Source organism: Sinocyclocheilus grahami, unplaced genomic scaffold (assembly GCF_001515645.1).
Source record: "Sinocyclocheilus grahami isolate Dianchi unplaced genomic scaffold, SAMN03320097.WGS_v1.1 scaffold698.1, whole genome shotgun sequence".
Classification (NCBI taxonomy): domain Eukaryota; kingdom Metazoa; phylum Chordata; class Actinopteri; order Cypriniformes; family Cyprinidae; genus Sinocyclocheilus; species Sinocyclocheilus grahami.
The window spans coordinates 531,003-557,829 of record NW_015505877.1 but is presented as its reverse complement, the minus strand read 5'-3'; the positions used below and the strand labels follow the sequence as shown (position 1 = coordinate 557,829).

General features: G+C 39.1%; 2 protein-coding genes across 2 annotated transcripts in view; both read left to right on the top strand.

Annotated features, from left to right (window-relative positions):
- Positions 1-9,705, top strand: part of LOC107559768 (uncharacterized) — a 50,333-nt gene extending 40,628 nt beyond the window's left edge. Inside the window, exons 17-22 of the mRNA XM_016243716.1 lie at positions 240-368; positions 1,562-2,090; positions 2,175-2,603; positions 4,172-6,163; positions 6,425-6,515; positions 8,544-9,705. Of these exons, the coding sequence (XP_016099202.1) occupies positions 240-368; positions 1,562-2,090; positions 2,175-2,603; positions 4,172-6,163; positions 6,425-6,515; positions 8,544-9,163 (3,790 nt within the window). The 3' untranslated portion in view covers positions 9,164-9,705. The remainder of the gene's footprint in view (positions 1-239; positions 369-1,561; positions 2,091-2,174; positions 2,604-4,171; positions 6,164-6,424; positions 6,516-8,543) is intronic.
- A 5,716-nt stretch (positions 9,706-15,421) lies between these two features.
- Positions 15,422-26,827, top strand: part of LOC107559766 (zinc finger protein 318-like) — a 26,435-nt gene continuing 15,029 nt past the window's right edge. Inside the window, exons 1-5 of the mRNA XM_016243715.1 lie at positions 15,422-15,794; positions 16,363-16,481; positions 17,525-18,170; positions 20,130-21,393; positions 24,778-24,875. Of these exons, the coding sequence (XP_016099201.1) occupies positions 15,498-15,794; positions 16,363-16,481; positions 17,525-18,170; positions 20,130-21,393; positions 24,778-24,875 (2,424 nt within the window). The 5' untranslated portion in view covers positions 15,422-15,497. The remainder of the gene's footprint in view (positions 15,795-16,362; positions 16,482-17,524; positions 18,171-20,129; positions 21,394-24,777; positions 24,876-26,827) is intronic.

Here is a 26,827-nt window from a genome sequence, read left to right as displayed (position 1 = left end):
TTTATCTGGGGGAAGGTAATAAGTGAAATGCAACAACACTGGGACACAGCTTATTCTTTGTATGGAATAAGTCTAATTGAAATCATGAGATCTACTACTAGTTGGCTAAGATCCAGTGCCTGCATGGCAGAATAATGACTAGTAATACCTAGAACTAATCAAGTCAGTGCAACCCCTAGTTTATATAATAAATTGTTTATCAAATTAGTCATTTTCCATGGGTTGGTTGATCCCTAAATGTGGATTCTGCCATATTTGCTTGGCTGCCTGCAGAAGAAAATGACTATCAAATTGCTGAAGCATCCGAAAGACCAATTCAAGGAGGAGGTCGAAACAGAAGACAAAGGCAGTGAATCAATGGATGTAGAGTAAGTAAATCATGAGTAAGTAGGTCAGTCCATTAGTTAAATGTGCAGATGTTCTTCAAAACTTCATTGGAGCATCATTACATTGACCGTAAGTCTGAGAGTAAAACACAGTTTTTGTCATAGACGGTTAGAAGTGAGATGTTTTGTCACAATGCAAAAATATGCTCTAAAACTGCAGCAGTTATTTTTATCCGCCTTTGAGAGTACTTGAAGCAAAAGTGAAAATGGAAGTTAAAGGTGCGGTATGTAATATTGATAGTTAGCGTTTGAAATGGGTATTGCAGTCTAAATTCAAAACTCAATGCTCACGTGGGTTGCCAGGTGCAACAAGGAACAAGCCTTACACTGAAAGATGATGGGTTGATTTATTTGCGTTTTAATATTCCTCTGGTCCTAGAGCTTTTTAGTTGGATTCTGAGGCTTTTTAGGTCAGGTAGAATCTGCAATCTCTCACCTAGTTCATTTGCTAGCTTCCATGGCTGCAATAGACTGTGTTTTCCGCCAAATGGCAACCCAGGGTGTCAATACAACTGGGTAAATTGGCAGTAAGCGGAATCACACGGATCAAAACAAAAACAGACATTCTGACACGGAACCACAGTTCTAAGTTGAATAACTGGCTGTTGTGTTGTTTTTCAGATAAACAAGTATGTGAACTTAGCATGTTTTCTAAATATCTGCAAACAAATTATGAAATTTTTATGCTTTAGCACAGTCAAATAATTGCATACAGCATCCAAGTAATTTAGTTTCGCAAATACAAAATATAGTATGGCTAACATAAAAGAATAGTTAAATTATTAGTTTAAAAAGCATTTCTAAAATATATCTGATATTGTCAAGCTTCTGCAATGTGATAATATAGAAACATCATGTAAACATCAATATATAATGATCATAATTATAATGTGTTTTTCATATATATATATAGTGTTACTTCAATAATACATCTTATTGAATCTTCGCCATGAAGAATGTTGTGTACAAACATTCGATTAAAAGGCTTGTCACACTTGATATGAATAGTTGTGTTTTTATGTTGTAATTAAAATGTATTGTACTAATTATCCATAAATGATGTATATTTGTTTTCTTTCAGTATAGATTTTTTTTTTTTAATGAAGTATTATGTTTTCCTGACATGTTATAACATAATAAATTATGACATTTTTTGACAATTTCTTGATCTTTAGCAAGCCAAACAAGGGAAAAGACCGAGTACGGAGCATAAGCAGGGAAAATAGTCAACGTAGGTATAGTCGAAGCAGAAGCCGGAGCCAAGACAGAAGCATGAGTTGCTACAGAAGTTCCAGTCCTGAGAGGAGGGACGGTCAATACAGATACAAACGCTGTCGGAGCAAAGAGCGTGGAGAGGGATACCGCCGGAGTCGCAGCAGAAGCAAAGAAAGGAGCAGCCAAAGTGCCAGGAAGAGAAGCTGCAGCCCTGCCGACACAAAGAGAGTTAAAAGCCCTGACAATGTAGAAGAACTATTGAGAAAAAGGAGAGAGCTAATGGAACTCAATGAGTTGATTGCACGTAAGAAAGCTATTGTCGCTATGGAGCAAAATGCAAAACAAATTGAACCTGAGGATGGAAAAAGTGGAGTTACAACATTTGATTATCAACATGTGCATCATGAGAACATTTGGATGCCTGACCTAAAACCAGTGAAGTCCATCTTGAAGAAGCAGTCTGAACCTCACACTGATTCTCAATCTCAGGTTTGCTTCTACTTGGACTCCTAGGTTTTGATTTATATTTAATTTTCTTCTGCATATCTCACGGTCTCTTTTATCTTCTCTAAGGCATCTACAAGCAAGGAAACTGCTGCTTTTTTTGTAAAGAGTCAGAGTCAAAAGATGCAAATAGGATACCCCCAACAGACTTGTGCTTTTGGCTCAAATACACCTGGCTGCTCAACGTTTGAAAGTACTGCTGAGAGGACTTTGACCACTGCATCTTTAACTCCGATTCAGGATCCAGAATTTGTGAGAAAAAAGAAGCAAATAGAAGATCTCAGTGAGTCCATAGCACGCAAAAAAGCGATAACTGCCATTGAACAGAAGGTCAAAGTTGTTCGGGAAATGCCTGAAATGGAAACGGAATACAAGTTTGACTCTCACACAGAGAACCAATTTGTAATGTCTAAAGGGAACTTATGGAGCTGCGAAATAAAACCTACTATTCAACTGAAAAAGTCAATTTTGAAGAAATGCTCAGGGATTCTGTCTCAGGTTTGTTCATTGTAATTGTATGGATTAGCTCTCCTTGGTGAGCTTTTTTGCTTTTTTAAACATGTTGCTGGTAGTTGCTTAGATTCTGAACCTCACCAGCTATGGTGGTCTTCCAGGTCACCAAGGTTGCAAGGTTGACCCATCCATCTACAGTCCATCAGATTGATCATAAAATGGCTAGTTTGGACCATCTAGAAAACGTATCGAACCAGCTACCACCTGAAGCTGGTTTTAGCTGGATGTCACAGCTAGGCATGGGCTGGTATGCTATTTTGACGGTATGATAACCTTAAGCAAAAATATCACAGTATCACGGTATTGTCGTTACAGCTCTAAAATGTGTTATTTTTAAATCACTGGGTAAAAAAACCCCCAAAAACATTTTTCCTCTGAACACAATATATTTTGTTTTTGAGCGACAGAATATTAGTAACAGTAGTATTTGTTTATTTTTTTCTTTGATTTGTTTCCTAAAAAGAAAAATAAAGACGGACATCTTTATTTAACCTAAATCTGTAATTACAGTTATTTCATTTGTTATATAATTCATATACATATCATTTAGTTATATAATTTCATATAACATAATTTGATTTAATAACCCAATTTGAAGCAAAAACCGAATGTTCTGACTAGCTTTGTGAAATTATACTACATGCCTGAACGAAGCAGAAGTTCTGAATGAGATGCAGATTCACTCTCTGACAGCAGGAGGCGCTTCTGGAACGGCAGATACAGCATTTCCTTAGTTACCGCTGTAAACAAAGAAGCACTGTGCTGAAACACTGCTTTAATATGAACTATACAGAGACGAGATGAAAATAAAATACCACGTAAACTTTTCTGAAGACTGCATTGCAACGATTGTATTGCAACGCAATTTGTGCAAGTCCAGAACAGAGACGAGTTGCTTGCAATAAGACAAAAACCGGCCGGTTGCCGATCGCGTAAGTTCCAGGGACAGCTCTTTAAGTTCGTCCATCCTGCACACACGTGACTGACCGCTCGCTCGCACCAACAGGAGGAGGAGGGTCGTGTTACTCTCTATACTTCACTCAACCTGAGGGATTCCTACACTTTCAGTCTTTGAGGAGACATGAAAAACCCCGCATACCGCAGGAATGGTATAATGGAAAATATTAGCGGTTTTGAAACCGTGAAATTTTCAAATCACAGTATACCTTGATACCGGTAATCGGCCCATGCCTAGTCCCAGCAGGGCTATAAAAATACAATTTTAAAAAAATTGCTTTGCCATCTGACTGAACGGTTCTGAGCATGGGTAGTATGGTACCAGCAGCATTTCCAGCACAGTTCAATATGGTACATTTACCACACTTCTCAGCGTGGTTAGTGTATTTAACTCTTTACAGAGGAACTGTGTTGATGGAAATGCTTTATTGGCCATGTACACCATAATGGAAACTGGATCCATGTAACCTTTCAGCTCAATGGTAGAAAAGCGCTTTTGGAAGCCAGAGTGTGCACAGTGTTTCAAGGACAAGCTACCTGTCACTACAGTAATTTGTGAATTTTTTTTTGTATTTATTGCATTTTTTGCTTTGCAGAGTGACACAACCTCAGTTGATGAATATGGTCAGCCAAGTCAGGATGATGATTCTTTTACAAAACCACCTTCTCAGACAGCAGCTTTGCCATTTAACAGGTCCTCAAATCCACAACCCATTCATCCTGGTACTTTGGGATTATTCAACCGGATCATGAATGAGTCTTCAACAGCCTCACAAATGACTGAAACACCCCTTTTTAACAAGCCAGTTATCCCACAGTCACTCATGCAGGCGTCCAGTTCAAGGTCTTTACATGACCTGAAAATTTCCAACGTGTCTAAAGGTAACAATTCTCAGGAAGACCAACACAGGGCATCATCTCGCCTGCCTCATGACCATCCCCCGAGCAGTAACCCTTCGAGTCAGACTTCACCATCAGATCCAAAGCGCAATCTTCCAACTCAAATGGAGCGCTTCCTTAGTGCTCTCAACAAGGCCGACACCAGTGTTGTTAACTCATTGTTTCAAGAGGCTAGAAAAGATCTGGCTCTAATGAAAACCCAGAAACCCACACAACCACAATTAGATAGAAGCATACCCTTCATGGACGAAATATACGATCCTTTTAAAGAAGATGAAGACAATTACCAGCCTTCCCTAATGCGAAAACAACCTGGCAGAGAACGAGTAAACACTGAAACCCATTTGAGTAACCCCAGTAAAGATGACCTCTTGCCTCATGAAAGAACTGTTCAGGAAAGTAGTGGCTTTTCTCGGCTTTTTGGAATGAGGTATGGTGTAGACCCTACTGCAAAAGCGGAGAAGAAAAGTCTGTATGGGCATCCGATGGTTTCAGAAAATTGGAGTGCACATAAAGAAGGTCCAAATCAGTTCTCTGGGCCATGGAATCAGTATGAAGAGGGAACTAATCTGTGTGCAACAGAACACAAACATTACACTGATGATGGCAGTCTGTATAGGGACCGTAGTCGGTCTGTTGAGTACCAGAAAGTCAATCCAAATGTCCAGCACTCCTACGTAGAGGACAGAGAGATGCCTGATAGTAACTTTGACAAAAGCTTAGCTTGTCAGGTGTCTCAAGAAAGCAGTGAGGATAAAGTCAGAAAGTCAGAGAACTTTGAAAAAATTCAGAGTCTTCTTCAAACAATAGGACTTCATCTAGACACAGCAGAGGTTAGCAAATTGGCAGACAGGACACAAGAGCGATTGTATGGTAAGATGAGAAAACCTCAAACCTCAAAATCTCACTCTTTTGAACAGAAAAGGGAGCAATCAGTGAGTCAAACTGAGCAAAGAGGTAGTAGTAGTAGGGCAGATTCTTCAGACTCCGAAAGCTTCCGATCTGTTTCCCCAGCTCAGTCCTCAAGTCGAAAGGTTTACATGAGCTATAAGGACTCAGTAAAATACAAAGACCAGCACAAAGTGGAAGACGTAGACCTAACTAGGATTAAGAGAACTGTAGTGAATTTGAAACCAGCAACCGACGAACAAGACCCTTACAAACCTGAGCTGACCGCAGTTTCTCAAGCTTCGTACCCACCAGTGACCATTGCAACCACTGTTCAGCCTGACGGTTCCCAGTATGTCCAAAACTCCACTGTTTCCACCTTTTCAGCTTCACAATATTCGCAATATCAAAGTAGTGATCAACATGTTTGGGGTTCTGTGGTCCCTGGTCTGTACCCTTATGGCACTGTACCTTCATCTCCTTATGCTATTGGTCACCAAGCAATGGCGCCACATATAATGCCTGCTTATAGTTCGTACCCTGCACAAATGGCCAATCCATATTGTGTACTTCCTCCACTCTCCATGCCACATCCCTATGGTCCTCTATCTACCCTCAACCCTCTCCACCTCTCCGCAATGGCCTCTGCTTACACTAACCAAGCGGCTAGTCAAATCCCAACTGAATCTATAAATACAACGCCTGTTAGGTGCCTAAAAAAAATAAAAACCGTTCCAACAGTTAAAGCAGGGCCTGCTACCATAACAGAAGATGACATCAAGGCTAGGCAGAAGATACGGGTATGACATCTTTCTTCAAACTTCTCACATGTGGAATTCTTTGTCCAGTGATTCTTAATATCCATGTTATACTTAATTTTATACTCAAGTCATACTTTGTAGTTCTGTGATGTGGCAAATATCAGAAGCTATCCAAGGACAATTGCTATGAGCTTATTGTCTTCAGCTTATGAGTGCATCTGTAACATTCTGAACCTGTGATAAATCTACTGATTGTTTTAGCACCATTTTGTTTGTACTTATATAATTGTGCTCTGGCAGCTTGAACAGTTTAACCAGAGAATGAAGCTGAAGAAAGAGCAGCAAATGGAAGCCCAGCGTTCACGTGGACAAAATCGGAATTCAGCTCCAGGTATTATTATTTCCAGAGTCTTTAGGTTCAGGCATTTATTGACTTCAGGTGCAATTACCTGTTTAGTTTGCTTATTATTTTGCCTTGCAAACAGGATTATTACCAACATTTTACAACCTTTGTTTCAAAAAAAAAAAGTGATTCAGGTTGTTCACAGATCATAACGGGGACAGTATCAGATCTTGATTTAACTTTTAAAGAAATCTATTCCTTTGTCATGAGATGAGGAAACAGCATTTTTGGTATGAAGATGAATGGGTTATTTTTGAATAGCCGACCTTGAAAGTAGAATCTAGGTTAATTTGTGAAGACAGTGGTAATAGTTTTTAATGAGTGATTTTGTTCTAAAATATTGCATTTATTTAGAGAGCAAGCAGGAAACTTACACCATCTCTACACTGGATGTATGTAACATTTGGGGCACATTAAAAATAGATTTGTTGCAATATGTTCAGTGGCACTGTTTACACAACTAATGTGTCCATTACAGAATGTAGGGATGCATTTTCCATTGACAGTTGTCCCATTTCTCTTCTTTTGATGTATTGTAGATGTGTTCCTTGCACTATTTTTTTCACTTTTTTAAAAATTATTTATTTATTATTTTAACTAAGTTTCAGTCACACTTTTAGTTTTTAATTTTCACCTTGCGAAAACCAGTAATTTAATTTGGAATTCAAATGCGAAAGATTCATCGCATTGACCAACAGAAAGCTGCTTGGTTTTAAAGTGACTTCTACACTATTGATAATAGACAACTGACTTTTTTCCCCCTGCAAAATTTTACGCTCACTAATGTAAGCACGCCTTTACTTAAAGTGCCCCTATTATGCCATTTTTATGGTTCCTAATATTGTTTTGGGAGTCTCCTACAATAGGATTACATGCATGCAAGGTCAAAAAACGCTTTCGTTTTCTCAAAATATGCATTTAATATCACCTCATTGTCCAGCGATTCTCAAACGATTCGTTCAAAGATTCCGTCTCTCTAAACCCCTCCTTTCCGTGAGCCTGTTCTGCTCTGATTGGTCAGCTGGCCCAGTCTGTTGTGATTGGTCTACGGCGTACAGCGTGTGTCGGAAACGATACTCCTATTGCCATAGTTCCACATTTTGAACACTCTATAGAAAATATAAACATCTATTATTTATCATACTTTCAGGTTGTGATTCAGTGGAGCAGCTATTCTAAATAAACTGTGAACTGAGCCATCTTTCAAGAGCAAGTGTATTGTGAATCCCGCGTTGAACTCCCCGAAATTAGAGAAGCAGTCGTCAGTAGAATGATGTTTGTGGGCGGGGTCAAGTTGTTTGCGGCCAGCCAACGTAGAACATAGGCGCGCATTATGCAAATGTGTTACCCCGTGACGTGTAGCCATCACGGAAGTGGGATTCAAATTACTAACGACTCGTTTCAGCTGTTCAGAGTCAATTCTTTATTTTGGGAGACAATAACTTTATTTATCGTGCAACATTTACGTTTACATTCACATACAGCTACATTAGACACTGATTGAAAGGCAATATTGGAAATGGCATAATAGGGACACTTTAAAGTTGTGGTTTGGTGATTTCGATCCCTAGGTTTATGCAGCTGTAGCAAAAGTAGCATTATGGAAAAAATAATTGCTATTCTAAAATAACTCATGCTAAATAAATTTTTACACTACTAGATTTCTGTTGAAAATAAATTGGGATTTACCTCTGATTTAGAGTGTAGTTTGGGGCATCAGTTTCAACAGACAATCTCAAGTCAACTCAACGCCAGTCGCTTCCAGTGAAGACGTGTTCACACAAATTAATATATGCAGATCAGATGGTAGATGAGATAAATCCTACTTAAATCCATTTTATTCCTCATCAACTCGTTTTTTCCCAAATTAGATGAGGCTTGTCAGGATTAGGATCAGGTCTTCTGTTATAAACATCTCTTGGTAGGTCCTGAAATGATGTTAGATTATGGACCATCAAAGACTTTTTCATGTGGCCAAGCCTGTTGAGGTTAATGTACATTGTAACATATTTACAGGTAAAAGTATCCCCGATGAGATAAAGAATGTGTGGATATTTGGCCACTCTCTTGTGTTTTGGGCTGAGAAGAGGGCTACCTCCCCTGAGTATGGAATGCAGTTGGGCATGCACCCAGACTCAGTGCGCATCTGGTGGAAGGGCGTGCAGGGCATGACGTGGCAACAGCTTGTACCTTTGCTGCTCCAGCGTAAAGACAACTGGCCCAAACCTGATGTACTTATAATTCACTTGGGTGGAAATGACATAAGCACAACTGCTCCAGAGGCCTTTATTGAGACTGTGAAGAAAGACATGTCCTCACTGAAGAGCATATTCCCCAAATGCCGGTTGGTGTGGTCCAGCATTCTTTCACGGCAGTCCTGGAGGGGTACAGAAGCCAGCAAAGAAATGGACATTATCCGCATGGCCATTAATAAGAGCATATGTACAATTATGACAGAACTTGGTGGCTTTGCTTTGAGACACTGCAACATAACGCCCAGTTCAGGACTCTACAGGCCAGATGGGATTCACCTCTCTGGGAATGGTATCGATGTCTTCAATCTGAACATGCAGGCTTTTCTGGAGAAATGGGAGCGTAAGACTAATAAGACCGAGACATCTGACCCATCAGTTTGAGATGAGGAAATTCCTGTAACAGTCATTCGTTTTGTTCTGCTAAGGCGGATATCAGCTTGTACAGTGTCATTACATTCTTGTATATCCTTTGTTGTTGTTTTGTTACTCCAAAATGGATTGTTAAACAACCTGTGTAGAATTAAAGCAGATTTGTTTTCTATACATGCGTATTTTGGAAGAATGTGTTAGATTTTAGGTTTTACTTGTTCTGTTTTATTCATTCAGTTTAATGACAAAAACAAGAAAATTGAAATTATTCCATTTTAATACGGAATAAACTTTTCTTTATATCTGAGATCTCGTGTATGATATAAAGAATGTTCTCCACACCTCCACTTGCATGTTTTTAAGTGTGTTTTCATCAGGAAGCATGAGCCCCATTGAATGCTTTTTTCTATCATTAAATCTGATCCACAAATCAGCACAGGAAATGGCAAAAAGTTTCCAGTCAGTCTGGGTTGGTTAGTAACATATGACTTGTCCAAATACCCACACTTGCGGTCTTTGCACTTGACTACTTCTATGTCGTATTTCCTGTATTTGGTCCAAGTGTTCAAGTGAGCATGAAGACCACGTGTGTGTGTGTGTAGAACTTTTCAGTACCTGATGGGACACACTACAACATAGTGTTGAAAACTGCAAGTGTTTACAGAGTTTTATTTTTTATTTTCAATACTTTGCATTTTGAAATCAACTTCTAAATGTCTGTTCATTAGTCACTAAAACAGATGACACCATTTAATATCCGGTGCTTCTAATTAAGTGATAAAAAGCAGTTCCAAATGTTGTACAAAATAAATATACTAATCTTTGCAGCAATAAAACGTGTAGCACTTTTTTTTTTACTACCAAATTATATGTACTATCTTATTATTGATCATATTTATCTTACATTGGAAAGGTTTCCGTGACCTCTCTTGCGATCTTGGCAAAAAGTCTCACGATTTATTTCCAGAACATGATGCATGATGGGATACACTTAAGTCTTGAATACCGCTCCAGAGCGGTATTCGAGATAGTGTGGATTTAGTGGGTGTTAAGGGCACTGCGCTTTGGTATTTTTTAAGACCTGGGACAGTCTTGCGCACTTCCTGTCGAGCACACGCGCTCTCAGGTGGCCAAGACCTCAAGTGTGGGTATTTGGACAAGGGGAGAGTCTCTCAATAGTGCCAGTGACTTCTAATTCTTTAGATCCGTGAAATCCAAACAGGATATGTGTACCACAGGGAGTACTTGGGAAGATTTTGATTTTGTTTTTATTAGTTGTATTGTCGTGTTAAAATCTGTACCAATGACCATTTTTGCTTGTAGTTGATCTGTCATTTTTGTTGTGCTTCTATGGTATTTACATTCTACCTTAAAGAGTGTAAATGCTTATAAAAGAGAAATAATACTTTTTAGAAGAAATTGCCGGGAGTCTTGCTTAGTCATGGAAACAAAGCGACTTCATAAACAAAACAAAAAAAGATGCACCCATATTTATACTTTGCAGAATATATAAAAATAACATGGCTTACGTGTTTTTTTTTTTTTTTTTACATAGGCTCTAGGCAGATAATTTCCCGTTATTAATCACTTCCCAAAAGACTAGACTGCTTAAAGAGAGAGTTCAATCAAAAATGGAAATCATTAATTCCTCACCGTCATGTCGTTCCAAAACCGTGAGACCTTCGTTCATCTTCAGAACACAAATTAAGATATTTTTGATGAAATCCGAGAGCTTTCTGACGCTGCATAGACGGCAACGGAACTGACACGTTCAAGGCCTAGAAAGGTAGTAAGGACATCGTTAAAATAGTCCATGTGAAATCAGTGATTCCACCGTAATTTTATGAAGCTACGAGAATACTTTTTGTGCGCAAAGAAAACAAAGTTACTTTATTCAAAAATTTCTTCTCTTCCGTGTCAGTCTCTGCCGCCATTCAGGAGAGTATCACGCATGCGTGTGATGCTGCTAACACAGGAGCCGGCATTCTGCCGCTGTGACTTGTTAGCAGAAGACAACACACGCTGGACATAAAACAGTCTTTGTAAACGTGTGAAGATTTCGACAGAGGATGGCTTGCAATTTTTTGCCCAGCCTTACTTACAGATGATGAACAAAGAGCGATGGACATATGTCAGATCACAGGATCCTGCGTCAGCAGCATCACACGCATGCGTCCTGGTATTCTCATGAACGCGCAGTCTAAAGGGGTCATATGATGCGATTTCAAGTTTTCCTTTCTCTTTGGAGTGTTACAAGCTGTTCGTGAATAGATTAAGATCCCTAAAGTTGCAAAGACTAAAGTCTCAAACCTAAAGAGATATTCTTTATAAAAGTTAAGAGTCAACCACGCCTACCTAAAACGGCTCGTTCTAACACGCCCCCACATATCTACATCACTATGTGGGAAGACTTGCATAACGCCGCCCAAATGTTCACGCAAAGAAAGAAGGCGTAACTTTATTGTTGCTGCCACCGCCACCAGCATGTTGTGAAGGCACTGTGTGTTTTGTTGTTATAGCGAAACTACGTTGTTTGGTCTTCCAAAAGAGGACACGACTAGAAATCAGAGGTTAAGTTGTATTTACAACACTGTTCCAGGACACTTCAACCCAAATATTCAGATGTGTGCAGCGCATTTAGAGTAGGCTACAATGCCGGCTGTTCTGACTCACAGACTAAGTACGTTTTCATATTTAAAGAATTTGCCACTGACGATTCAAACGTGAGTTTTGAGCAGTGTAGAGTAGCGCTTGTTGTTTGTAATTTCTCCAATCACAAATGCAGACATGGTTTTATGTTTACGCGGCGCGATGCAACGCGTAAAAAGACAGTATAAGTCATTATAATCCGTAATTATGTCCCCACTGGATGCTACAAATGCCTCGTTTATAATGGGTTTTAATGTTTTTGTCTCATTTTTGTCTCATTTTGTCTCATTGCATCCCGGGACACGGGATCACAGTATGTTAAGGGGCGTAACATTTATGTCACACGCTTGAGGTATTCGGCCAATCACAACGCACTGGATAGCTGGCCAATCAGAGCACACCTCGCAAAATAATGTTCTTTTTAGCAACATCATATGACCCCTTTAAAGTCTATATTTTCATTACATCTTTCCTGGTACTGTTCAGTGTTGATGTGAAATACATGCAATGTTAACCTGTATTTGAATGTCCCTCTGCATGTCTCTGTTTTTCTTCCATGCAAATGTAATCGACTTGATGTCTAGTGGTTGCTTTTATGTAAGCCTGGAGAATGCAATGAACAAGAATCAGTAAGAGGGAACACTCACTGTGAAATCCTCCAGGTAAGTGGTTATTGTTGCTTAATGAATGTCATTTGAATTTGTAGATAATAATAATAATATGGACATTTTAGACTTATTAGAGCACTCAGAAGTTGCATCACATTTTAAACTGCAGTTAAATTTGTGAGCCTTTGTTGTAAATCAATAAGAGTTCATCTATAAAGTATATATCCATAATTATGGAAAACTTGAATATACATTTTTATTCTTTATAAAATGTAAGGGTCTGATTAAGGGAATTTGGTTCAGCATGGACTGCAGGGGTGATGACCAGTGTGGAAAGACGCACGTCCTGGACTCCTGTGCCTTAGATGTCGGCTATACAGAGTATGTCCAGAGGTTCTTATTCACTCAAGTCATCATAAACTGCCATGGCTTTCTTCTAGTACAAATGGAATTTCAGGATCAGATGAGGTAAGTAACCGAGAAACTCCTGCAGTGCCACATCTGATGGGCTGATGAGAAGTACTTCTACACCAGGCCTGGACTCATCAGATGTGTTATGTGACCTTTGCTTGGTGACTGGATTTATAGGCCTATCTGTGTGCCAGTATGATAGCAAAATGTATTGTTTGTTCCTTCTATTTAGAGGGAAAAAAATAGCTTTTATTGGAAAATGTAAAAAGTTATGAAAATATTAAATAAATGCATCCCTAAATATGTCATGTACCTTGTGCCTTTTTGTTGTTGTTGTTGAGTATTCTATTTGTTTTCAAATCTGATCTCAACACTCTTGATGAATACTCTATTTTTAATTTTGGCTCTATTTTTTATGTCAACATTTGTGAGATATAATCAGTTGAAACAGATTTGAGGTTAATTGATATTTTGTTTCTATGGAAAATAGTGATCTATAAGATTGTATTATGTTGATTTTTAAAGTCTTTTTGTGTTATTTTTATTTTGAAGTAAAAAGATATAATTAGATGCCCCACCCCAACCCAGAATTGGCACATAAGGATCCAACTGGCATGTTGTTACTAGTGATATCATAAAATGTAATGCTTATTGTCATAAAAGAGGTTATTATTCAGTATTTTCATGAATTAGATGTATATTTCAGACATCTTCGCTTTTCATTAAAACCTATAGGCTAATTAATTGAAATCATTCAATTTGCATTCATAGTGTTGTTATATTATGACATATCTTCAAGTAAAACGTGCAATTAAATATATAAACTAAACATATCACTGTATAGAAGTCATATAATACATTTAACTATTTGACTGGGATTCTGCGTTGTCTGTTATTGGTTATTCAATTATTCAACTAATTGTCGAGAAACAATTTTAAATAGAATATTTGATTTAGTATTTTACATTAATGACACTTTTAAAAATATGTAAATCTGAACAAGAATGCTATCATTCTAGGAATATCAAAACATTCTATGAATGTAGAAATCATTCTAATACGCGATTGGCTGCTCAGGAAACATTTATTGTTATCAATGTTGAAAACAATTGTGCTGCTTAACATTTTTGTGGAAACCGTTTTTTCCAGGAATCTTTGATTCATATAAAGTTCAAAAGAACTGTTTATTTGAAATATAAAACGTTGTAACATTACAAGTGTCTTGTACTGATACTTTTGATGTAATACGTAAAAGTATTATTTTTAAGACCATTTTGAAGGCTCAGGAAATCTTTGCAGGTGTTTTGAGTTGATTAGCTGATCGGCATGTCACCATATTCTAATTTGTTGAGATTAAAAGTGAGATTTAAGATTTTAAATGAGTGAGATTTAAAGGTTTTTGTTAAATGTGAGCCAAAATCATCACAATTAAAAGAACCAAGGACTTAAACTACTTCAGTCTGTGTGCACTGAATTTATTTAATGCACGAGTTTCACAATTTGAGTTGAATTACTGAAATAAATGAACTTTTCCACGACGTTCTAATTTATTGAGATGCACCTGTATAGTGTTGGGGATAACGTATTACAAGTAACGTGAGTTACGTAATCAGATTACTTTTTCAAGTAACTAGTAAAGTAACGCATTACTTTTTAATTTACAAGAGAATAACTGAGTTACTTTTTCCGAATAAGTAACGCCAGTTACTTTTTTTTTCCCCCAATGTATTGATTGACGTCAAGTAACTAGTAAAGTAACGCATTACTTTTTAATTTACAAGAGAATATCTGAGTTACTTTTTCCGAATAAGTAACGCATGTTAATTTTTATTTTTTTCTCCAATGTATTGACTGACAGCTCTCCTGTCCCCATGTTGAGAGAAATCAGATGTTACTGTAGTTCTACAATAAATATGAATATGCATTATCTCACGCACAAAAACACACAGATTCAGTATTCCTCAAAATGAATAAAAATAATGCAACTCAGAATATGACGCAAACCTGCAATAATTAAATGCTAAACAACACAAATATGCTTTATGTATTTAATCCCATTCTATTAACCAATGTCTTCGATGATTCAGTTCAACCGTACTAATAAGCACAAATTACTCTAGACAAACATTTGTGTCTTTTTTTTATTACTGAAATGTTGAAATTTCTTCTTCTGCATTCTACTGTACGGATGTAAATTTACACTTCCTTCAGCCCGAGGCTTATTCATTTAAAAGGCTTTTATATTTGCCAAAAACATAACTTTTTTTATTTTAAAAACAAACAAGCAAGCCCTGTCCAGATTTAAAAAGTAACGCAAAAGTACCGTAACGCATTACTTTCCATAAAAAGTAACCAAGTAACGTAATTAGTTACTTTTTTATGGAGTAACGCAATATTGTAATGCATCACTTTTAAAAGGAATCTTCAAACAAAAATCATATTCAGATCATCTTAGTGTTGGTGCAAATGATAAAAATGGCAGCATTTACAATTCCTAAGCTTACAGTTACATTCAACGGTGCTTTCTATTTCTGTCTGGGTTTAGGAGACCCGATCAACACAACGGTGCAATTCCGCTGCGTTCGATTGGCTGTTCCTGGCGTGACGTCAGATCCGGTGAATGCGGCCGGCCGCAGGAAGCGACGTCAGACAGAGTCGTTTGTGTTTGTGTGTGATGAATGCGCTCTCGTTCATATCGACTTCTTTGGATTCGCATTTACCCGTTGCAGGGATCGTCGCCGTCCTGCACCCAGGATAATCAGGACTCCACATCGACGCAGAAACCGCGGCTCAGCGTCGTAATGTATCGCGGGTCTAGGCCGCACAGAGGCGGCTATCATCCTCCGCCGTCGCGTGGTTTCGGGCCCCGTCCTGGACCAGGCCATCCCCCGGATCCGTACCGCCGCCCGTCTCCGCGGAGGAGGTATTCACCGCCTGGCGAATGCAGAGGAGGGAGACCTCAGCGAGGCTACGGGGTATGAAGTAAACACAACACTGCACTACACCGCTAACGTTAGCACTGCAGCAATCCACCACGGTAACGTTACACGCTAATGTCGTATATTACGGTAATACTGTGTTGTGCTATGGATTAGCATGTGGAAATGGTATTAAAGCACTATGGTATTACCGTCTCATTCCATTTCTTGTTGCAGTGTTATGCACTTTAATAATAAATACCTTGGTTCCATGATTTTAGGGACATTTTACCATGATAAAATGCCTCGAAGTACCATGTAAACGCCATGGTGTATCTATATGGTATTAAACCAAGGTGAGAATGTAAAAAAGTTGTGCAGAGCTTACCACTTATTTAATAATTATGTGCAGTTAAGTACGTTTTTTTAATTCCATGTATGAATTATAATTTTTGCATTTAGCAGACGCTTTTATCCAAAGCGACTTGACTTAGTGCATTCAGGCTATACATTTTGTTACCAGTATGTGTGTTCCCTGGGAATCGAACCCATTACCTTTTGCGCTGCTAACGCAATGCTCTACTGAGCCACAGGAATTAGTTTATGTACCCCTTTTCTTGAACAGAGATACACCCCGTCGCCTCCTCGTGGTGGACTCCCCAGTGATCACAGTCTGGTCATAACTGTGGGCAATGAGCTGACCCATCCATCAGGCTACACTGGGACTGAAGCTCCCTATGTCCGGTAAGAGATGCAACCTAGTGTTAAAACAATATCTCGACTCTTAAAGTGCCCCTATTATGCCATTTTGAGTATCGCCTTTCATGCAGTGTGTAACGGAGCTGTATGTGAATGTAAACGTTCAGCAAAGTTATAAAGCCGAAAGTGCGCGATAAATAAAGGTAAATAAAATCGACTCCGAACAGCCTAATCGAGTCGTCAATAATTCGAATCCAACTTCCGTGACGGCTGCACGTCACGCAGTAACACATTTGCATAATGTGCTCTACGCTGTCAGGCCACGGACAACTTGACCTGCCCTCAAACACTGTAGCTTGTTCGAGTAGTAAACGTCATGCCGATAAGATGCTGTGAAAGTAAATTCATTTTATTTTCACTTCCGAAAGATGAGGCTGCAAAGAATCAGTGGTTAAAAGTAGTGCCGGGCGGTATACCGGTTCATACCGAGTTTATTTTTGTTATGATATGAATTTTGAAAATACCGCAATATGTCGCTTAAGCAACGTTCGGAACCAATTTTATTTCATATTTCACCCTACTCTTTAGGTAGTGGGGTCACCATCAGGATTGGGTCATAGAAATTGAGTAGTTTTTGAAGCAAGACAAGTTGTGTTTTTTTTTTTTTTGATGCATGTTATACTTGAATGTGTTTTCATACTAGAGAGTGTTTGATGGATAGAAATGCCCAAGATTTGAGGGTGTAAGACAATTTTTTGAATGTCATCAAACGTATTTGAGAAACAACTAGACCTGCCTATCTTTTGATGCCTGATTTGAAACGGTGAACATATTCTAAACTTTTGCTTTCATAATGGAGAGGCACTTGTTCAAACTTGCATTTTTCCTCTACATCCTATTCAAAATCAATATTCTCTGATGGAGCGTAAGACACCCTTCGGGATAAGTGTTTTTTACATAATTTAACACGACAGTGCTTGACGCTATCATGTGTAATTATGGAAATATTTTTGCTTGACCCCATAGACTCACTAGATATGTCCTTGTCCTTCAGTTGCAGTTTATGATGTGATTATTTCTGTTGACAGAGATTATGCTGCTGGAGAATCACATAAGCCCTGTTACTCTCCACGGAGATCAAGCTATGATGGACAAAGTGATAGAGGTTCGAGGAGGCGCAGTGTTAGTCGTGGCAGGAGCAGGGCGCAGAGTCGCAGTCCTGGCTACGGGCGCAGCAAAAGTCGCCAGCGTAGCCGGAGCAGGAGTCGCAGCTACAGTCGTGGCAGGAGTCCTGAACGAGCGAAGAGCCGAGCACGTAGCAAGAGCAGAACCCGAGGGAGGAGCTACAGTAGAAGTCGAAGCAGAAGCGGAAGCCGTAGTCGCAGACAGAGTAGGGCAAGGAGCAGGGCACGGAGCAAGAGCCGGCCACGTAGCCACAGTCGTAAAAGGAGCCGTAGCAGGGGGAGAAGCAGAGGAAGGAGTCGCGCTAGGAGCTGGAGCCGCAGCGTCAGTCGTAGTGGTAGCAGTAGCAGCAACGCCTCCAGTAGGAGTCGCCAAAGCAGCGTCAACAGAAGAGTCAAATCAGGTAATTTTAGGAACCAGGAGGAGGACTTTACTGAGCTGGAGAAGGCCAGACGACGTAAAGAAATTCAGGATATGCTTGTACAGCCTGCAAAGTCAATTTTGAAGAAAAGAATGGATTCCTCTGAGACAGATTCTCCCATGCTAGTGCAGGTAACCACCTCTCATTATGTCTTGGGTAATTTTGACATTCAAAATGCAAGTCAAAAGCTGTTCATATTTATTCTTCACTCAAGCCACTTAAGCCAGAAATACTTCACACAAGCAAATTAGACACGCATGCTTTGCAATCCTCAGTACTAGGGATGGACTGATATTTCAATTTCTGATGATAGTTATTATTTAGGCTACATATTATGGCCGGTAATACATTTTGGAATAAATAAATATAACACTAAAAACTAAAAGCAAAAATTTTAAATGCTACAAGCAGTGTTGGGGAAAGTTACTTTTAAAACAAATTTTAAAAGCATTACAATAGTAAGTTACTGCATAAAAAGTAACTAATTGTGTTAGTTACTTTTTATGGAAAATAATGCATTGTTACTTGCGTTACTTTTTGTCACCTGAGCTGGGCTTATTTTTAATAACAAATCTTCTCCTCACTCCCAATATCTCTTTCAACATGGGGACAGTAGAGCGGTCAGTGAATAAATGGGAAAACAAAGTAACTTGCATTACTTATTTGAAAAAGTAACTCTTTATATTTTCTTCTAAAATTAAATGTAAATTAATCTGAAAAGTAAGCTGACTCTTGTTACTTGTAGGGCGTTACCCCCAACACTGGCTACAACACGTGAATCTGACCTTCACATCATTATAACAAAGTTATATATAAAAATATTTAATTGTTCAGAGTTTTTTTTTACTATTAACTTAAAATAAGCATTAGATGATGACAAATGTAACCTATGTTAAAATAAAAAATGATATTAATCTGAAAAGTAAGCTGACTCTTGTTACTTGTAGGGCGTTACCCCCAACACTGGCTACAACACGTGAATCTGAGCTTCACATCATTATAACAAAGTTATATATAAAAAGATTTAATTGTTCAGTTTTTTTTTACTATTAACTTAAAATAAGCATTAGATGATGACAAATGTAACCTATGTTAAAATAAAAAATGATTATGCACAATTAAATATTGTCTGATAACCGATATGGTGCTGATATTTTGTCATGCATGTCTTTTTGACATTCAAGGTGGCAGTAGTTACCTTCAAATGTCTGTAGTTGACCTGAAAGAGTTTATGCTAATATATGTCATAGCAAGTGTGCATTGCATTTTTATTTGTGCTTTCATGCTTTTCTGTATGTAACGGTGCACAAATTTGAGATTTCACAATCTTGTGTAGAGCATTGTCTTGGTCTTTAGTTGGCTTACAGATTTAAAGGGATAGTTCACCCAAAAATGAAAATTACCCCATGATTTACTTGCCCTCAAGCCATCCTAGGTGTGTATGACTTTATTCTTTCAGAAAAATACAATCTGAGTTATATTAAAAAATGTCCTGGCTCTTCCAAGCTGTAGCGTAAGCTCCAGTGAGAAAATGCTACTCTTGAGAACCAAGTTTTGTTTTGGAAAACCAGTCTCCTCTATAAGAAATCCTCTGACATTTTTCTTAGCAAATCCTCGTTTTGTACTTCTAATTTGTGACCGGTGTTTTGTTATGCTCTCTCCTCTGTGTTTCCGTGTTTGTCACTTCCTACCTACGTCATCCACTGGAACGCCACTCTCTCGTGTACACACGTACAACAGTTAGCAGAAGCTGGAGATTAGAGTTTATAAAGTTGAAAATATGAAATGTTTATCTTATAAAAACGCATTGCTTCACTTCATTTAAGAAACTCATTTATATCTAGGATAGCTTGAGGGTGAGTAAATCATTGGGAAATTTTCATTTTTGGGTGAACTGTCCCTTTAAAGGGTGGCCACACTACACTTTTCATTCCATTGACTTCCATTCATACCCTTACAACATACTTATTTTGCCTCTTCAAAGTCTAATGTGACCACTGCTTTGGCTGATATTTAGTTGGTTTTATTTTTAGAAAGTAAAGAATGATGATGCTAGTGTGCCTAAAGCATATTTAACCAATGTATTTCAGAATAGTGATTCCCCTCGAGGAAATCCAGATGGTGGTCTTTCACATGAGGCAGAACGGCTTCTCTGTGCACTTTCCAAAACCATGGATCCAGACTTGTTCGCATCCATGCTGGGAAAAAGCTCTGATGGTAGTGTTCTCGAAGAGCTGATTGGTAAGATCCAATCAGCCAGAGAGGGTGGAAGTGACTTGCTGCTCCCTCAAGAGAAGGGAAGACAGGAGAAATCAGACCTCACAGAGTTCCTTGGGATGATAACAGAGGTCGCCCAACCACAGAATGTAAAAAAGAGTCATCCAGATATTGAAGATGAGGAGAAATTCCTCTATGGGGATGAAGAGGAAGAGGGCAGTGAGGTGAAACCAGCAAATTCCAACTTTCCAGACACAAGTTACCCACAGTCTTGTGATATTCAGAGAAGAGAACCTTACACTTTTGGCCATACTGGAGAACCTGGGATGAGCCATTCGCAGAGAGACAGTAGGCAGGCAGACAGGCATCGTTCCTCGGCCACACCTGAGGTACATGCCAAGGAAGAACCTGGCGACTTCCCACCTGGAATTGGGCCACAGGATGTAAAGGTGAGGAAGGAGGTAGAGGAATATGAGAAGATACAAGATTTGCTAAAAACAATTGGCCTGGACTTGGGCATGGCTGAGATAAGCAAGATGGCCGCTAGGACGCAAGAGCGTCTGCACGGTAACACCCCTGCGAAGACTCTGACTCGTAGGCAGTCGGATAGAAAGCACCGGAGCCGTAGTAGGAGCTACAGCAGCAGTAGCAGTAGAAGCTCCAGTCACAGTCGGAGTAGCAGAAGAAGTCAAAGCCGAAGTGGCAGTTTGGATCACACTTCACGTCGCAGCAAGAAAAAGCCAGTTTCCCCAGAACAAACATCTCCATGCTCACATAGTCAGAACAAGAAAGAGGCTAAACCTGGCATTGCAGAAAGCGGCTGGCCTACCACACCCACTGTAGGTCCTGGGACACAAACGTATCCCTCCAGACCCAGCCTCCCGGCACATCCCATGCCCCCATACCCTGGGCCACCGCCACGTGGGGTAATGCCACCAGACTACCCACCAGGAAGCTACGATCCATATGGCAATTATGTTCCATATATGCCTCCGGGATGGCCGATGTACCCACCTCCAGGTATGCCAGTACCTCCTCCCAGTCCAATGGATCCCTACAGCCTCCCTAACATTGAGCGACCTTTTTTGAAAGTGATCAAAACTGTGCAGAGTGAGAGTAAAGACGACAATCCAAAAGGTTAGTCACCTTACATGTGATTCATAAGCAGTCGTTTGAAGGAATAGTTTACAGAAAATTGCATTTCTGTCATTGTGTATCAACCTCATGCCAATACAAACCTGTATATTGTTGGTTCAGTGGATCAAAGGAGAATTTTTGAAGAATCTTCACACAGGTCAATCCTGTTCAATGACTGTTCATAGTGACCATGTCTGTAAAGCTTCTGAAAGAACCAAAAAACTTTGTAAATGCACCATAAAACAGTCCATGTGACTTGCTATATGCTGTATGTTCATATGTGTATTATATTCTAGCAAATCTGATAATTTTGTGTGAGAAACAAACTGAAAATTTAAATTCATTAAGTCATTATTCTCTTAAAATTAGGGAGTTGTAAGAATGTCCAATTCCGGTTCCAATTCCGGTTTCATTAAAATGTCTTCAATTAAAATTGCTTACTGTCAAATGAGTTTAAGGGTGCTTTCACACTAGCACTATTGGTGTGCTCCCGGGTTCGACTGACGTCAGAGTTCGGTACGTTTGGATGATGTGAATGCGGTCTTCCGAACTCGGGTGTGCACCCGCGAACCGTACCCGAGTCCGCTTAAAAGGGGTGGTCTGGGGTACGGTTCAAGTGAACTCCAATCGAACTCTGGATCAGACCAAGCAATCGAACCAAGTGTGAAAGCACCCTAACAGATGGTTAATGTCAACAAATTGAACATATATTATTTAGGAATTTTAGCAAAAACAATTTATCTGAAAGAAAATTGTCAGCTTGAGGGTAGGTGGTATTTGGGGTTAAGACACTTAGTCATCTCACTAAAATGAAGAAAATATGGAAACTAAATATTAAAATTAAATATCATGTTCAAATTAACATGTCTGGAACTGTCTCTGGGGTATCTGCAGGATTTTTAAAATCAAATTTAAAGCTTTTGAAGACCATTTTTGAAACCTGCAAAATATGGGTCGTTTTTCGCATTGGTCTGAACAAAAACAGCTGATGGGCTGAAAATGCAAATTCATTGTCCAGTAGGTGGTGCTTTTGGAACGGCAGAAACGGACCCATTGAGCCATGACTTTGTAAGGACCCAGGAAAACCTTGTCTCTCTCTGCATAAAGCCTAGTTATAAATGGTAATTGTACCATTGTACATAAACACCTACCTAAACCATGGGAACTCAACAGTGGAAAAAGGATGCAAAGCTTTCACAATAAATTTGGTAAAAGCCCAGTGCCACTCATCTGTTCTCTCTGTGATAATTTTCCCTTTACTCAGGTCTCTCTATTAAAGGATAAGGCGCTTCGCCCACAAATCGCACCAGAACGGTTTTAGAAACTGAAGCTTAGGAATTTGGGATGGTTCTGGTATTTTTCAGAAAAGCACTACCGGTTCTGGATAAGAACCGGTTCTCGTTTCCCAACCCTTTTGAAAATCTTCTAATCTGCCGCAGATTCTCAAATCCCACTTTCCATCCAGCATATTCAAACTGACATGATTATTACAACATGTGCACTCTATAACAAGCATAATACGAAGTTTTGTATACAAGTGTAATAACAGTAGCGGAAAAGTGAACCGTGACTACACCGCCGCTTCGCAACAGGTTGAGTCTGTCTTGTGTATACGCAGGACATTTGAACTCTGTGTCAGTACCTCATAAATAGAATGAGGCAGTTTACTGTCTGGGATTTGTCATGTCGTGTCGTGCCGCATCCAGTGTAGCATCACTGATTATGAGTTTTATAGTATTTTGTCGCGCCACCCAGCTCGCGTCCTGTAGACAGGGTGTATTTAACTTTCTTATTTGGGCTAGTTGTTTAACTGTATTATTTCTTTGATATTTATTTTAGTGTTTTGCAGGCTGTTCTTAAATGTGACTCATATAAAATATATTACATGCATGCACAGTTTTAAGGCAGCTTTAATCGCCTTTTTAGTAACCATGACTTAGTGGTGTGAAAAAGTGTTTTTTCTGATTTCTTATTTTTTTGCATGTTTGTCACACTTGAATGTTTCAGATCATCAAACAAATTTAAATATTACACAAAGATAATGCAAGTAAATACAAAATGCAGTTTTTAAATGATGATTTCATTTATTAAGGGAAAAAAGCTGTCCAAACCTACGTGACCCTACGTGAAAAATGTATTGCCCCCTCCTATTAAATCATGAAAGAACTGCAATTAACCACATTATTTTAGAAAGCTGAGTTAAATTTCACTAGCCACACGCAGGCCTGATTACTGCTAGACCTGTTGAATCAAGAAATCACTTAAATTAGAACCTGTCTGACAAAGTGAAGCATGCTTAAAGAGCAACCTATTATGCCGCGATCTAAAGAAATTCAAGAACAGATGAGAATCAAAACAGTTGACATGTATCAGTCTGGAAAGGATTATAAAGCCATTTCTAAGTTATCGCAAACACTTGATTGCAGTTGTTGCTGCAAAGCGTGGCACAACCAGTTATTATATTTAGGGGGCAATTACTTTTTCACGTAGGGCCAGGCAGGTTTGGACAGCTTTTTTCCCTTAATAAAATAATCATTTAAAAACTGCATTTTGTATTTACTTGCATTATCTTTGTGTAATATAAAAATTAGTTTGATGATCTGAATCTTTTAAGTGTGACAAATATGCAAAAAATTTAAAAAAACCGGAAGGGGGCCAACACTTTTTCACACCACTGTAACTGACCACGGCATTGCATGCACGTAGTTTATTTCGCTCTTTAATATGAAAGGATACAGGCTACAGCACGCCGGCGCCTTTGTGCGTTTCCGCGCTCGCTTGACTCGCGCCTGGCACCGAAGTGAAGAGGAGCGCGCGTCTGAAACGTCTCCCGTTCTCAGTCATTCTTAGACTGAATAAATGCACTTCTTGTCAAGAGAAAAAGTGACAGAAGCAGCAGTTGTGAGTGGGGTGGCCAACCCTAGCCCCGCCCCTGCGTTAATGGCGTTAAATATTTTTAACGCGTTAAACTGAAAAAATCATCGCCTACGTTAACGCGCTAATTTTGACATCACTAAAAAAAAAAAAATATATATTTATCAACACCGCGCCACCGGCGATAGTTGGTCCATTACACCGCGGTGGTAAAAATCTGCCACCGTCACAGCCCTAGTATCGAGGTGGCATATTTTTTTATTAAATAAACAAGAATGTGAGCAAGACTCTTTTTGGAGCTACACAGATGTGGTCACAATTAATAATGGAAAAAAGCTGTGTGAAGGTTGTTTAAAATGTCTCCTTTTGTGTTCTATGGAAGAATATAAATCATTTCAGGTTTCAGAATTACAAGACTGTGTAAATGATGAGAGATTTTTGGGTGAACTTTTGGGTGATTTAGACTTCTCTCATCACAGTTTACCAACATGATTTGATTTATGCTTTCAGCACCCCCTAAATCGGATCCTGTGGCCACTAAAGCGATCACCAGTGGCATTCAAAGGAAAGAAATGGAAGATAAGAATACTGCTAGCCAAAAACAGAAGGTAAGTGCAAGAAATTTGATCAACTTTATTCAACTTTGAATCATGTTTATCCAAATTTCACTATGCAAGTCTAAAACACTTTTTCCATGTTGGAGAGTGTGTGGTTCATCATATTGAGTTATCATGCTAATCCTAACTACGTTAAGAGACCTCTCCTGCACTCTTAAGTCTTTTAGGCTGGATGTACATGGTGCAATTTTTTCTGTCGTACGAGCTCGTATGCAAATTTTTTTTCTCCCATCGGGAGAAATCGTGTGAAAATCGTTGATGCTCGTATGGTCGTGGCTCGCATCGTGTGAAAGGAATTTACGAGGCGAGCGCCTCCTGAGGTCCCGATGATTTTTAAACATGCTTAAAAAATGTGGGCAGTCAGCACGATTTTGACCAGTGTATAGGCTCTCCAATATTACCAAATCATACAAACGCATCACATACGCTAGATCTATGTTATTATAGCTCAGTGGCTACTAGGCGACCCCATTTCGTGTGGATACACAGACATATACACACAAATCTCTCTAGTTGTTTTTGTTGAAAGGAATGGCTTTGCTGTTCTCTGCTGAATGTGAATCACTGAAGGTGCTTCTGAAATGAGTTAGGGTGCTCTATTTAATGCACATTTTTCACATATTTTGTTCCATTTATTGCAATGGCACAAATAGTGCTCCCTTTATAATCACTAAAAAGCTGTCACTCATCTTAGTTCGTCGCGATCTCACAAAGTTCTGTTCTAATCAATAAAACTGCTCTACACTGCACAATGAATCTCTCTTTTTACATCAAGTCTACACTATGTAATAATGAGATGATTCGTGAGCGTGCAGAATTCAGCGCTGGACAAAACTCCAGCTTTGAGAGCGGTGAGTGGATTCTAACATAAATGCCTCTGATTGGCCATTGCATTCAAGAAATCAACAGATATGTCAGTGATAGGCTACATTGCTCACCGCTGCAAAAACATGTTGTAAAGAGAAACTTCATGCTCTCCAGAGCACAAACACAAATAGGCACTGGATTGTTTGCCAAATCTGTAATATTATTATTATTATTATTATTATTATTATCACAGCTTCAACTGAGAGTGCTCTTGCTTTTGTTTAAATAGCCCCATAGAACAGGACCTGTCTCTGCAATTCACCAAATCATTTGCACACTCATCTTTTTCTTTTCTTTCTTTTTCTGTCCGAAGCTGTAGCAGCAACATCGAAAAGCTCCATATCTCTGTGTACCAACTGCTATGACTCGTAACGTGTGCAATGGCTCATGACCTCCCGAGTGTCCGAACTCGCACTGTGTACACCCGCCCTTAGGAGCTGAAAACTAAGAATAGGAAGTTGATGAAAGTTGATCTATTTTATATACTTAGTTTTATTCAATTAGTGAGATGCAGCGCTAGATTTTTGTTAGGGGTCGACCGATTATCGGCGCCGATATTGATGAGTTAGGGTGAAAATTGCAAAGGTAAAAAGAAAATGCCGCTGTACATCACTTTATTTGATAAGAATTTTTGATTATTGATCAGAAGGTGCTCTTTAAAGGGGTTATATGATGCTGCTAAAAAGAACATTATTTTGTGTATTTGGTGTAATGAAATGTGTTTATGCGGTTTAAAGTTCAAAAAACACATTATTTTCCACATACTGTACATTATTGTTTCTCCTCTATGCCCCGCCTTTTTGAAACGATTTTTACAAAGCTCATCGGTCTGAAAAAGCGAGGTGTGCTGTGATTGGCCAGCTATCGAATGCATTGTGATTGGCTGAATACCTCAAGCGTGAGACGGAAATGTTACGCCCCTCACATACTGTTGATGCCGTGTCCGGCCGGAGCGGCGAGACAAAAACATTAAAACCCATTACAAACGAGGCATTTGTTGCATCCAGTGGGGACACAATTACTGATTATAATGACTTATACTGTCTTTTTGCGCGTTGCATTGCATCGCGCCGCGT